The following is a 15,356-nucleotide window of genomic DNA, read 5'->3' on the forward strand; positions in this document are numbered from 1 at the left end:
AGCAAATTAATGATATTAAAACAATACGACCTGATATATCACGAAGGCAATTCGCTCCACATCTAAGTCTGCATGCAAACAAGCGCTCGGTTGAGCGCCTGGAGAATTCTGAAGTTCTTATCTATTACATTCAGTATATCAACGCTGTGGCTATCAAGGCCTGTCTTCTGACTGCACTCTATAAAGTAAAGGTTGACGGCCCAAGGTTCCACAATGGACCATCAAGCCCTCCTTGGGTACGAATTTAGTACCCACAACACAAGATTAAACTCTGATCAATACATTACAGCAAGTCTCCACTAGTATAACATGTTTCATGTTTAAAAAAATCAGGTCCCATTATTCTCTTTTTGAGTCATGTGAGCCGAGGAAAACCCTTTTCTTTGAAGGGGAAACTCTGAACTAGGCTGGGGCAGTCCCAAACCTACCATCTGGACATGAGCTCTTATTGGGGACAATTACATCATTTGATTCCATATTGCATTGCTAAACTTAGGGTCCCTCAGTGGGGCATTCCCACTGAGTTTTCCTTTACAAGCAACTATTCTACACTTAAGTCTTTCGAACCTCCCCACCGGGGCGCAGTCCCAGGCTAGACCCCTTTCCACTTGAGGTCTACACCCAGGTCACCCTGGATAGAGAGTTCAAGTCTCCTGCTTCCCGGCGTCTTCTTTTCAAAGCCCACCGATCACAGGAGCATCACTCGCTTAGTAACTGTAGCACTCCGGCGGTCGCTTTCAGCTTGTGATGGCCTGACTGTACATTGAGCCGAACGCAGCGACCACACCCGCCTCCTGTCGGGGAGCACGCCATGGAATTAATGCTTTTTGCGATCCGACCGGCGGGTGACCCAGTCGATAGCGATCCCTTACCCGTAGGCGTGGTTGGCGCCCCAGGCAGGAAACCGACGGTCTTGTCCTGGCCCCGCTTGGCTACGGGAACCAGAATTTTAACCGTTTTCACCCGCCTTGCCTGTAACCGGTGAGTCACGCACTCCCGTCCGGTTAGGTGTGGACTGTCATCCACGCACCATGTGCTGCCAACCCTAGGAGAGAGCGGCAGTCGGCACACCGACTAGACGGAAAACACAGCTAGGATGTTGATTCATCCTTGACAGAACACGGGGGCCCTTCAGTCTCTCCCCAGCACTATATAACGTCTTTAACGTGCTCTGGGAGCCTTGCGACCCCGCTGCCGCCTGTTGGGAGCAAGGGATTGGGGAGCCTACCCCCTAACCTCACTCCCTAGTTATCTGTGTCCTTAATTTCTGGGATTACAGGAAGAATAGTCTCCACTAAGGTGTAGACTAGTGGATGCTCCTTAAAAAAACAACAACCCACTTAAGTCTTTCGAACCTCCCCACCGGGGCGCAGTCCCAGGCTAGACCCCTTTCCACTTGAGGTCTACACCCAGGTCACCCTGGATAGAGAGTTCAAGTCTCCTGCTTCCCGGCGTCTTCTTTTCAAAGCCCACCGATCACAGGAGCATCACTCGCTTAGTAACTGTAGCACTCCGGCGGTCGCTTTCAGCTTGTGATGGCCTGACTGTACATTGAGCCGGAAGCAGCGACCACACCCGCCTCCTGTCAGGGAGCACGCCATGGAATTAATGCTTTTTGCGATCCGACCGGCGGGTGACCCAGTCGATAGCGATCCCTTACCCGTAGGCGTGGTTGGCGCCCCAGGCAGGAAACCGACGGTCTTGTCCTGGCCCCGCTTGGCTACGGGAACCAGAATATTAACCGTTTTCACCCGCCTTGCCTGTAACCGGTGAGTCACGCGCTCCCGTCCGGTTAGGTGTGGACTGTCATCCACGCACCATGTGCTGCCAACCCTAGGAGAGAGCGGCAGTCGGCACACCGACTAGACGGAAAACACAGCTAGGATGTTGATTCATCCTTGACAGAACACGGGGGCCCTTCAGTCTCTCCCCAGCACTATATGAGGTCTTTAACGTGCTCTGGGAGCCTTGCGACCCCGCTGCCGCCTGTTAGTGGCAAGGGATTGGGGAGCCTACCCCCTAACCTCACCACTGAACCCCGTGCAGGCTCTCTGAGGGGAGTGACTCACACACACACACACACGTGTTCTCTCATTTGTCTTCAAGTTCCACACGCATGTCGTTCATCTTGAATAGCATATTGAACCATCTGGTGTTTGTTTTAATGCAGATATCTACAACACAACGGAATCCAAGCTGTGAGTCCCGAGGCATTCCGAGGGTTGTACAACTTAACCAGGCTGTAAGTCTCTTATGTCTCCTGGTATGATTAAACTAGTCTTCCAGACCTTTGATAGTCTACTCGGCCTGCCCACATCTGTCAGAGAAAGATAAGTTACGCAACTAAAGTTTCCTTTGGTGCCACTTTCAATCTCGTTAAAGTATTAAGAAGGCGATCACATCACAAATTTTATTTTCACATCGAGTGTGCAAGCATGGTTTAGCCTGGCTGTAGTCAGATTTATTTATGAGGCATATTTTTTACATGTTTTTAAGTTTTTCACAAAAGCAACAACTTCTATGCAGACTTTTTTTGGTTCAAGAGTGAACGTTACATAATGTTGCTGTCGAGCGGAAACCTTGTATCTCCATATTTCGGAAATGAATGCCCTACTACGTCATACTACAGTGTCACACACAAGTAGCAAAATAAGCTGATCTCACAATGCGTCGCGATGCAACGTGTTGTAAGCTTCTAGATCTGCTATTTTTACTATTTTTTATAATGTTTAAGTGAAAGTCAAAGTAGTTGATTTTGTATTAATAGTAATATTTAATATTTTATTAATATTGAACCAATGAAAAGTATTAGCAAGAGCTTTTGAATAAATCATAACTACATTGGATCCATTGGAACATTGGTTATTTTTTTACATTTCATGAAAAGTTGCGTTTTTTGGACATCCAAGGTTTCCGCCAGACAATATATAGATATGTTTATATTAGCTGTTCTACAATTCCACAATCTCCGAATGCTATATAGAGTCTGGAACTACACCTCCCGAAAGCCGAGAACAGAAGCTGTTATTTGTTTGTGATTTCTGTTCACGAAAATATATCTTAAGATATCTTCACATTTTATTTTAGAATTTCCATTTCTATATGCTTTGATTACTTAGATTTATATTTGGACAAATTTGCGCGACTGTAAAGACGAAACGGAAGCAAGGAGAAGGCGTCACCTCTGCTTTATCCTCTGATCATTTTCAGAGCTTCCGTGCTCCAGACTGTATGGCGGAAGCATTTAAAAATTGTGGGAGGCAACAGCTTGAAGATCTGCTATTTTCACAATTTTTCTTTTCTTTTAATTATCGTTCATTAATCATTATCGGAATAATTGTGATTTTGATTTGAAGTCATGTCGCCCAGCCTACTACGTGCACACCTCCAGGTGATGTGCATCTCTCTCTGTCTGCACACCTCCAGGCCGTGCATACATGTACCAATTTAGGCTGAGAAATCATTCAAATATTGCTGTGATGCCTGCCATTACAGCACAACCTGTGTCCCGTTCTAAGCTGCTGGGTGTAGTGAGCTGTATTTGCCAGGAAGACGAGGCGTAAAAAAGCTGCAAATGTCACTTTGAAGTGTTCTCTTGCAGTATTACCAGTAGTAGATACCAAGGGAGCCATACCTTGCCATACCCAATTGATTTGCCATGCCCATCTGCAGTTTGCAGATGGGCCATTTTCGGTGTTACAACTTTCGGTGGTACAATTCAGTCTTCTCAATTTCACTTTAAAATACTTCTGGGGTTATTTGGGTGTAGATGGGGCCATCTACTCTGGCTTTGGTGTGCGGTTTTAATTAGAGATATTTGATATTCATTTGATCAGACCTCCCCCCATATAAGCCCTTCAATGTCATCCTCCATGTTAAACTCAATAAAAACACATTTGTGGTTCTGGTGACTGATATTGACCTTCTTATGAAAGGGCAGACCTTCATATTTCCATTAGTTATTTGATTATGTTAATATTTTCTGTGATGTTGCATAGCTGTAAGTCCATGCGTGAAATCCATTATGTCCATGCATGAAATAACTAATGGACAAATGAAGGTCTCCCCATTCATATTGGAAGGAAAATATCAGTGACCAGAACCAGAGATGTGTGTTTTCAATGAGTCTAACATGGAGGTTGAAGTATATTAGAGAGGGGTATGCCTGATCAAATGTATATTAAATATATAGATATTGAATCAAGCAACTTAAAAACTGACTGGGGTAAATACAAAAGTCCGAATAGATGTGAAGTGTTTTAAGAAGTGAAATATCCCTTTATCAAAGTACTTGAAAGGAGGATCTAGCCATCATCGAACCTCAGATCCAGTTGGAACAATGCGGATTCCATCCTGGGCATAGAAGTACGTGAACATAAACTCTTTACTCTTGCAGAGTGGAGAGGGCCTTGGAGTATAACTATTGTGGATTTGAAGAAGGCATGTGACAGGGTTCCCGGTAGATATTGTGGGAGGTGCTGCGGGAATATGGGGTGAGGGAGACCCTGTTGACTTCACACCATGTCTCCCTGCCACAGGTATCTGAGCTACAACCAGATATCCGTCCTGATGCCGGGGGTGTTCCAGGACCTACACAAGCTGGAGTGGTTGTATGTTGTATCTACTCAGTGGAAAACACAGCATGATAGCATTTTAAATAACAGGCCATATATTACCAATTAATTGATATTGTTGCTGTCGGAACAGAACCCGAGTTGATTGATTGGGCCTCTAATCAATGAAGGCATCAAAGACAGCTAGCAATCACTTTGATACCTGTCAGAGAGTATTTCGTTTTTCTTATTATTTGACATCTTTTAAAATTGCTTTCCTCTTGTCACTGTTTATCTTTGAATGAATATCCTGAAAAAATTATGATTTGATTTGAAATGTCCCTGAAATAAAGATTTCCCTTTTCTGTTGTAGGATCCTGGAAAATAACAATATCCATCAAATATCCTCCATGACCTTTTCTGGACTGAACTCCCTGGTTCTCTTGTAAGTTAAAACTTTTCATTATAGACTGCATTACTCAAACCAGACTGGGTGCGTTTCTGTTTTAACGTATCGCAAATATGAAGCAAATTTTCAGAACGTTTGAAAAACTAAATGTGGATTTGAATTTGGAGGGTTCATAAAATAAGCTGTAGGTGGCCCTATTTTGCCAGTCAAGTGAGATGCATATTATTGGACAATAATTACTTTTTGACTTTTTGCAATTTGGGCTGCAAGTCTGCTGGTTGTGCAGAGGCTGTGAAACGTTTATTTCAATCAAGCTGTCTAGGAATAGTACTATTCATGAATGACATTAAATGACACAGACCAGACTATACTCAGACCGAATTAAGTAACAAGTGGGGTTTCCATCAATCAGTTTTTATATGCATTTTGCGCATAAAGCTCTGAATGGAAACCCCCCTCCAAATAAATCTTTATATTTTTCAAAAATAGCAGACATACCAGGTCACAGGGCGCGTTAAATTAGATATATGACCTCCCCCAGTGAGAATTTTTATTTTTATGTTTGCAAATTATCATCAACATATCCCTGATTTTGAAACTGCAAGGCCAGACAAATTGGATGGATGTTTAAAACATGCAGCTGAAACTAGACGCATCATTTCTTATTTGTATGACACTTCACATAACATGGCTCTGGTCTCGACTGACTCTATTAAGGCAGATTGGGAGGCGGAACTGTGCCTACGGCTGTCTGAAGACATCTGGGATGGGAGTCTGGAATACAGACATACCTGTTTGATAAATGCGCGACATTGTTTAATACCATAATATTACATAGGTTACATTACTCAAAAGTAAAATTACACAAACTATTTCCAGACATCTCATCCCAGTGTGATAGGTGTAATTCAGCAGATGCAAGTGTATTACACAGTTATGCCTTATGCCCCAATCGACAGAATTTCTGGTTTGAAATATTCAGACTATTTAAAAACATACCAGAGGTAGAGATAGAACCAGACCCAGTGTTAGTCATCCTAGGAGTGTCAGAAGGGCTGAAGAAGCTACGAGTAACCTGATTCAGCAACGCCTGCTGTCATACGGTCTTATCACTGCAAAAAGAATGTGTACTCTTATTTTGGAAGAAAGAGGTGCCCACAGTCAAGCTTTGGCTCAATGAGATGACAGAAACTCTACACTTAGAAATAATTAGATTTATAACCATGTTTCTGTTTGGGTTTGATTGTAGTACATATTTGGACATATAAAGACAACCTTGGTTATGAACCAGTTCATATTCACTCCATATGTACAGTTTGTCTTTGTTTGTATTTTATTTCATTGTACCGGTTTATTTTGTGTGTATGTTTCTGTCTGGTTTTGGAAAAATGAAAATAGGGAAGTACATCATAATTGTTTGGATCATTAACTGTATGAATGTTATCCTGTGCTTCACAATATAGATATTTGAAACACTTGTTATATTTGAAACAGCTTTACAAGTGGAAAAGATGCCATAATGTCAAGGTCAAGGTATGCTGTATGGTCAAGGTCTCCATCTGCTGTATGCTGTACATTGATAAGGACGAAGGTCTTTCTGAAGGTTATTAGGATAATTATTTTATTCACCTAGCAGTGGTAGGGCACTGAATCTTCCCCTTTGATCAGAAAATGAAAACCCTGGTGTGTGTGTGTGTGTGTGTGTGTGTGTGTGTGTGTGTGTGTGTGTGTGTGTGTGTGTGTGCGTGTGCGTGTGCGTGTGTGTGTGTGTGTGTGTGTGTGACAGGGTTTTGCTGAACAACTCTCTCAATATGCTGGAGGACATCTGTCAGGAAATGCCAAGATTGAACTGGCTGTAAGTGGAAAGCTGATTGTTTTAAGACGATACTACATATTGCTTTATTGTTTCCACTCCCAGGTGTGTGTGTGTGTGTGTGTGTGTGTGTGTGTGTGTGTGTGTGTGTGTGTGTGTGTGTGTGTGTGTGTGTGTGTGTGTGTGTGTGTGTGTGTGTGTGTGTGTGTGTGTGTGTGTGTGTGTGTGTGTGTGTGTGTGTGCACGCTCGCTCGCTCATGTTTGCTACTTGTCTGACACACCAGGGATATGGAGGGGAATGAAATTGAAAGCATTGGGAACAGGTCCTTCCATTCATGCAGTATGCTGACAGTTCTGTAAGTCTAGACTGACTCACTCACTTACTCACTCACTCACTCACTCACTCACTCACTCACTCACGCTTAAATAAAATATACAGTTTAGAAATTAAACAATTTTTTTCTTCTCTTTTCTGCAGAGTTCTCCAGAGAAACAGAATCAACCACATCCACGGACAGGCTTTCACTCTACTACAGAAACTTGGAGAGCTGTAAGTTCATTTGGCCACACAGAACTGTACGGAGAACATGTTTGCGCTGACGTTTATCCTACTTCCTACTATAAAATGAAGACTCTTTCCTTCTGTCTGTCTTTTCCCAAATTTAAGCTGTTAGCATTTTCACCATCAGCTAAGGGATCTGTGTGGTTGCGGTACCCGCAGGCTATGGGATCTGTAGTCACAGTTGCGGTCCCATATCCTGGACAGACGGTGGATGGAAATGCGGGCATGAACTAGTATTGTACAAAAGACTTACCGTAGATTGTATCTCAGTCTGACAAGGATGATGTCATTTAACATTGCTTGGATGCTGCCTATAAATCTGTGGAGCAGTTGACATTCCAACAAGAACCAAACTCTAAGAACACTCGATTAGAGTTCAGTAAGAACTCCAGCCCCAAGAGGTGCTTACAAAGTCATTATACAGACTATAGATTAAAGGGAAAACCTTAGGCTCACTTCAAGCATACTGCGAGCCCAGGATAAATGTACTAGAAAGCCTTTAATGTTTTAAAAACATTAAAAAGGGAGCCTTTGTTTTGTTACATTATGCTCTGAGACATTAAAGGCTTTTAAAATGTATCCATGGCTCGTCAGGAGTGTATTTGATGTAAGTAATTTGACTTGGTGCTTTGTATGAAACTAATCCATACATCCAGATGTGTGCGCACAAACTATGTGCTGACTTGAGATCACAACTGGCATCCCGTAGCGGTAGCTCGTGGCAACAATGCTAATAAACAGCTTAAAGGAATATTTCACCCCAGGGGGTGCCGATAGCGGTTAAGGCGCAAACCACATATGGGCTCTGGTGCAGCCTGACAGCGAGGCGCAGGTTGGATTCCCGAGCCCGACGACCTTTGCTGAGTGTCACTCCCCGTCTCTCTCCCTGTTTCCTGTCATTCTAAATTGCACAATTGTAAAAATCCAATAAAGGCAGAAAAGACCCAAAGATATATATATAAAAAAGATTAAAAAAAGTGAAGTGGGGTGAGTAATTCTATCAATTACTCACCCCATGAAGCCTTGAATTGAGTTTTGTTTTTGTCTCATTCCTGAGCCAATAATCCAATGGTGGTAGGAGACCAATGCTAAACTATATAAAAGAATAATATAAACATCAAAACTATTCTCATAGTGTAATCACTGAGGCCTACTGATGATCCAGGTTCAAAGAGAATGTTCTAAATATAGTATTGCTCTTGTTAAGGGCTTTAATTGGCTTGTGTAGTTACCTTGCCATGATTGGCCAAAGGTGGACAAGAAATAAAAAATAATTGCTCCATTGACTAGAAATTGAGAATTCAAAATATGCTCCTCATTGACCTCCATTGTACGGTGTAACAGCTCTCAAAGTCAACGCAAACAATATAGAACATCACCAAACCCAGCACTGTTTTTTATTTTTTTAAGAAATTCACTTGATTTTGCTATTTTTATTAGGAAGAAAACCCGGACTGGATCTGCGGGTCCGGATCTTCAAATAGTAAAATCAACAGTACTGGGTTTGGTGATGTTCTACATTGTCCGAATCAGCTTTTGTTTATGTGCTAAAAGGGTGACTTTGAGAGCTGTTTCACCGTACAATGTAATTCAATGAGGGGCATATTTCGAATAATCACTTTCTAATCAATGGAACAATTATTTTAGATTTCTCGTCCACTTTTGAAGTTACATCATGGCAAGGTAACTACTCAACCCAAACCTCTACCAAAATGGTCTTACCCTTTAAGATTGGTCTCCTATTAACTTCAATTTGCCAAATATTGGATTATTGGTTCAGAAATGTGTTAAAAACTAAAAAGATATCCATGTATTCAAGGCTTCATGTGACTTCAGGTGAGTATTTGAAAATAAGTAATTTTTTGGGTGAAGTATTCTTTAAAATTGGATGAAGTGGGACGCCGATGGCCTAGTGGTTAAGGCGCATACCACAAATAGGAATTTGATTCCTGAGCCCGACAACCTTTGCTGTGTGTCACTCCCCATCTCTCTCCCTGTTTTCCGTCACTCTATACTGTACTATCCAAATAAAGCAGAAAAGTGAAAAAAATAATATATATATATATATAGCCTATATATATGTTTTTTTGGATGAAACAAAAAATCTGGTTCAATAAATATGAAGATACCAACCCCCAGCCTGGCTGGGTGCTGCTTGCTATGCGTTTAAGTTACACAAGCTACACAAGTCTCTGTGTGAGTTAGTGAGTGAGTGTGTGTACTAGTCTCAAGAACCGTCCAATCAATATTTGGTATGTTTATTAATGACTCCACAAGGGAGTGCAGTGCCGAGTGCTAAGTCAGTCAGATTGGCGGTTCTTCTGTAATGGCATGCGCCACAATTACATGCCAAGTCATCGGGGATGGCTGACTGAAGCAGTCACACCTGGCCTGAATCAAACTAATTGGACTCAGAGCTAGGTGTGGCTGTGTATGTCAGCACAAGACATCAACACAACTACTCAACATCAACACAACTACACAATACCAACACAACTACACAACTACACAACTACACAACTACACAACTACACAACTACACAATACCAACACAACGTCAACACAACTATACCATCACGATAACAACACCAGAACAACTACACAACATTTTAGAGCTTGGACTGTAGGATCTCATGACGATGACGTTCCATGCAGAGCTGAACTCAGACATGTTACGCACATGACCTCAAAATACTTTTCTGTGATTGTCTGAAACGTGGCGTTTCTCTCTGCATTGTTGTATTTATCGAACTCCACCCATCCAGCACTTAAATTCAATGATACTTTAAAAAAAGGGGGAAAAAATAAGTGGTTTTACATGAATTTAGGCCACGTCTGCTTCTAACACATTTGGATTCATATAACGATGCAATATGAATGCTTAAAATCCATATTCATCATTCAGGTAAATAATATAACAGAGGACATCTGTCTGCTGTCTGTTCCTTGTCGTTTCTGGGGACCTGTATGGATTGAACACCACATGCAGAGACCTGTCCAACAACAGACTGGTGGCCATCCCGCCCAATCTATTCATTTGTCTCGGGGATTTGCTCCAACTGTGAGTGTCATTTGCATAAATACATACAGATGCCAGGGAACATCTGAGTGAATAAATCAACGTTTAGTTTTAGTTTTAATGTGTTAATACTGTGGGGGTTTTCCACTTTGTTATGACTTATGTTATGGCCTATTTTCAGCAAAGAGATTTGGTGTGAGGGGAGAAAAAGGAGTGGGCCAAGGATAGACCCCTGGGGGATCCCGGTCAATGAAGTATATTGGGTTTTAGTGGTTAAATAAACATAAACATAAAGTGTATAAGTTAGTCAGTAGTGTAAGATGTGGATGAGTGTGGAGTGTGTGCAAAGTGATGAGGTGTGCAAAGTCAGTGGTGGAAGAAGTACTCAGATTTATGACTTCAGTAAAAGTACCCATAAAACAATGTAGACATACTCAAGTACAAGTAAAAATCCTGTATTCAACATTTTACGGGAGTAAAGGTATAAAACTATTGTCATCAAAATATACTTAAAGTACCAAAAGTACTCATTATGCAGAATGACAAATGATGTACAGTTATAAAATGTGTGTGTGTGTGTGTGTGTGTGTGTGTGTGTGTGTGTGTGTGTGTGTGCGTGTGCGTGTGTGCGTGTGTGTAAGGTGCTGAGTGAGTGTGTTTCGGTCCTGCCTTAATAAGTATGCATATTCGGTATGTACTGTACTGTATGTGCTGACATGAAAACAGTCTCTGTTGTGTTTTTAAGGAACATATCGTACAATCCCATTGCTGAGCTGCAGGTCGACCACTTTGACAAGCTGCACAAGCTCAAGTCTTTGTAAGTCTTCACCTGACTGCAGCACAGCCACCTACATTTAGACACATCCCTGCATACGCTATTATCTCATGAGACGCTTGTGATGTTCGGCGGGTGCGATTGAAATGTTAAGCACTTTCCGGCCTGGCATCCCTATTTTGGGCTTGTCATTATGGGGAAAATGTTTAATTTAGTTTAAAAATAAATGAATAATAACAAAACGATCGTGAAAATAGCAGATGCACAAGGCTCACAATGCAATGTGTTGTGAGCTTCGATCGGCTTTGAGTTTTGATCGGCTATTTATTTTTCACTATTTGTTTCACCAATATAACTCAGCAATATACTGTATCTCCATGTTTTATTTGTGTATATTTGCTGGAATCACACTTGTGAATAATAATAACACGGTAAAATGAGCATTGTAGTGAATTATTGCACTTTACACTGTTGAAAGATACAATGATAGTTTTTTTTCTTTTTTCATATTGCTCATTATATTATATTATTATTATACGTGTACATATCATACTAGAGAACTATATGTGTGTCTGTAGAAGAGTTCTGTGTCAGCCATTCAATATGGTTTATCTTGAAAACCTAAACCAGCAGGAGTTCTGTGGTGCTTTGTACCAGGACATTAATATTTTACAATTAAGGCATTTAGCAGATCCAGACTGACTTATAGTTACTTATACTACAACGGCAAGCCAGCTGTTGCCTTGCTCATCAGCAAAATAAATTATTATTTTTTTCACCTGAAGACCTCAGTATTTCCCCCCTACAGTCTGCCTCACCACAAGCAGAACTTTGGGTTCCTTTGCTTCTATTCCTGTACCTGTTCCACTGAAGAGCACCTGTTTTGAGCCACTGTGATTGAACCCAGGCAGCACTTCCTTTTCTTTTGTTATGAACTGCAAGATGTGTGCGTGTGCGTGTGTGAGAGAGAGTAAAGTAAAGAGGAGGTTGTCTTTTGGATATCCTCATCCATGTTGTTTACAGGAGTATAGAGGGAGTGGAGATCGAGAATATTCAACGGAGGATGTTTGAACCTCTCAAACACTTGACTCATATGTGAGTACTCAATCCTGGATGTTTATTTGTGCACCGCTGACTGCCTTTGTCTGACTCTGACCCCCTGCTGTTCAGTTTCCTGTAAAATATTGTGGAGAACACAAAGGCTTTGACTGAAAATATTTGTTGTTGACACCAAAAGAAAGAAGAGAGTTGGAGAATGTAGTTGTAGAAAAACATTGCATTTGCAGGGCATGCAGGTTTCTTAGGCCCTTTTCCCACCAAAATAAAATAAATTCTAGCACCGATTACATTCAGGATTCTTAGAACCATGGCGCTTTCTAACAAAACGGCCCGTGTTTCCATCAGTTTAAGCTTATAACCATTGTAATCATGGATACATCATCAACGGAGGCTGTTGATGCCTACAGCGTACAGATAGATAGACCTTTATTTATTTATCATAAATTAAGTCATCAATTGCAGTTACAGTTACCCAAAATAAACTTTGCTGGCATGCAATCACGCATGAACCAATTTTGTAACATATTTAAGCTGTCAATCTGTTCTAAAGTGGATATGAGGCTGATTTGTGTGTTAGACACACGCACACACATCGTTTGGATAACTCGGATGGTGATGCAGAGCTGCTGATTTGCGGAACGCATTCATGACAGATTACACCTCTTTCAAATGACATACATTTACAGTATATTCACACTTTCATTTTATACAAGCGGAGATGAGGAATACTGCTGGCAGAGATTTTCTTTCTCCTCTGCAAGACATAATACATACCTGCGTGATTAGCCTAGGCTTGACAGGTTGTAACGTACAAAATAATACAGAAAAACAGTACAGTGATTGACAACGCTCCTTTATTCCCAGAGTGGTAAATTATAAAGATTAGGAAGAGTGCTCACCACATGTAACCAGACAGCCCCAATCAATGTTAGGCCATCAATTGATTGTTAATACAAAATGTCAGTAGGCAAAACATTAGGCAACATCATTGTCCCAGATTGATTAGACCAACTAATGAAAGTGAAAACGCCAGTGTGATGAATCTTACATTGTACAACCAAACAAAGACAGAGCTTTAACTATCAAACTAACTAGACCACTTATTCTTATTTTTTTGTCTCCGCCAGGCCGAAAGGCATGGCGAGAGAGTATGTTTTACCCCCTGTCCGTCCGTACGTCCGTGTGTCCGTCCGTGTGTCCGTCCTGTCCGTCCGTTAGCAGCTAATCTCTGGCACCGTTGGCCCGGCCGCTGCGAAACTGTGCACGCACACTCCCTGGATGCCAATTCAGAACCTCTGGCCCAAATTTTTCAGATTGGCCAGTTATAGCGCCACCAGGAGGCCGATATGTGCAAAACACATTTATTGATACTACTCCTACAGATTTTGTCCAAACATCACACAAATCGGTAAACAGTATCTCTATAGTCATGTGATCAACACAGATTTATCCGATTTCCCATATTCCATCCTGATTGCCTAAGATTGGCTTCCAAAGTTTGCAGGATTGGTCAGTTTTGAACAAAATGCCTCAAATCATGAATGCAGCTTGCAATTTCCGTGAAATTTCACACGCACATTTCTATTAGGACGAGGAACAAATGGAAGAAAGGAAGAAATGCCAACCTTTTCACATTGGCCTGTTATAGCGCCACCAGCAGGTCTAATTTTGCAAAACATATTTTTGGAACAAAATGCCTCAAATCATGAATGCAGTGTCCGATTGCAGTGAAAAGCCCTGGCTTGAACAAATGGCACCCTTTTCACATTGGCATATTATAGCGCCACCAGGAGGCCACAATAACGTACCTGACCTGGCGGAGACCTGTGCTCCGAGGAGCACTTTTTCTAGTTTTTAATGTTTTTTCGCTCGCTTTCGCCTTTCGCATCTGCATCTTCCAACCTGTAGAATATTGACACTAAGTATTCTTTGGTATCAGTTCTGAACAAACTTTCCAGAAACGCTTCAAACTGGGTTTAAATTTCAGGAAAACAAGAACGGAACTGGTTCCACACCGGTGGAGAGGGGCAATAGAGGGGAAAAAAAAGAAAAACCTTCTCGCCTCCGTAGAGTTCAGTCCCCAGCGTTTGGGTGGGACGTAGTCTATGGCAGTGGTTCTCAAACTTAAGAGAAGATGTTTATGGCTCTAGCAGTGATTTTCAACCATTTTAATTTCAAGGACCCCTAGTTTGACATGCATTAGGCTATGGACCCCCATTTTTATCTCTGGGACCCCAATTTATATTGTAAAATCAATGTTAATTTAACTTAGAGTTAAGTTAAAGACCCATAAGGGTCCATTTGGTTCCTAACTATCTATCATTTATCTGGGGACCCCCTGGAACCCCCTCAAGAACCCCTGGGGGTCCCCGGACCCCACTTTGAGAACCACCGGTCTATGGCATGCTCTTCTGGTGAAACCCCTCATTGTCAGGTCAAATTTGTCTGAATTTCTATTAGCACCTTTATCCAAAGCACATTCACACACCAACAGCAAAGGCAACCATGCAAGGCACCAACCTTCGGGAGTATAGGGCTGTACTCGACTCAGAATTGAATTGGTCGAATCAGATTTGGATTTTAATACGAATATTCAATTATTAGTTTTATGTATAAAAGACTCTCTGACAAAATAGTATATTTGCAAGCGTTTCGGTGCTGATTTAGACCACATTACATACTGTAAGTCAAGTGCCTCAGAGGCATATCAATTATTTTTTTGTATCTAAAAATAAATGAATCTGTTAAGAAAACGACATATGACAGCAGATGGTTTATTTTAATTGACAACGCATGCATCAGACTGTGTACACAGATTGTGTACAGTTCTGTAGCACATGAGATAAAACGACTCACCTAAATAGCAGTTGGCAGTGGGTAGGGGTTGTCACGTTGGCTGATCTCCTCTCCCCCTGCCCCTCGACACATTCAATCCGGGAACGCATCTACACATGTCAAGGAACCAGTCCAAGTCCAGGGACCCCCAAGAAGCAAAGATTTGAGTTAAAATTGTTCGCTTTAAAAAATATATAGGCTATTCATAGATTTGCAAAAAATATATATATAGCAGATCTGCTATTTTTGAATAGCCAAAGTATGAAATAATGACACAGTATATGCGATTATATTATTATAATAATCTAAAATGACACAGTATATGCGTTCC

At 41.5% G+C, this 15,356-nt stretch overlaps 1 protein-coding gene across 3 annotated transcripts in view; it reads left to right on the forward strand.

Annotated features, from left to right (window-relative positions):
* Positions 1-15,356, forward strand: part of rxfp1 (relaxin family peptide receptor 1) — an 82,386-nt gene that overhangs the window by 54,582 nt on the left and 12,448 nt on the right. For 2 of the 3 annotated variants that reach the window (XM_080415706.1, XM_080415708.1), the window contains 9 exons: positions 2,171-2,242; positions 4,539-4,610; positions 4,927-4,998; positions 6,749-6,817; positions 7,060-7,131; positions 7,254-7,325; positions 10,327-10,398; positions 11,102-11,173; positions 12,155-12,226. In XM_080415706.1, the coding sequence (XP_080271832.1) occupies positions 2,171-2,242; positions 4,539-4,610; positions 4,927-4,998; positions 6,749-6,817; positions 7,060-7,131; positions 7,254-7,325; positions 10,327-10,398; positions 11,102-11,173; positions 12,155-12,226 (645 nt within the window). The remainder of the gene's footprint in view (positions 1-2,170; positions 2,243-4,538; positions 4,611-4,926; positions 4,999-6,748; positions 6,818-7,059; positions 7,132-7,253; positions 7,326-10,326; positions 10,399-11,101; positions 11,174-12,154; positions 12,227-15,356) is intronic. The other variant, XM_080415707.1, reaches the window with a different exon arrangement.

The sequence above is a fragment of the Gymnoscopelus braueri genome (assembly GCF_963280865.1).
Source record: "Gymnoscopelus braueri genome assembly, chromosome: 20".
NCBI lineage: Eukaryota > Metazoa > Chordata > Actinopteri > Myctophiformes > Myctophidae > Gymnoscopelus > Gymnoscopelus braueri.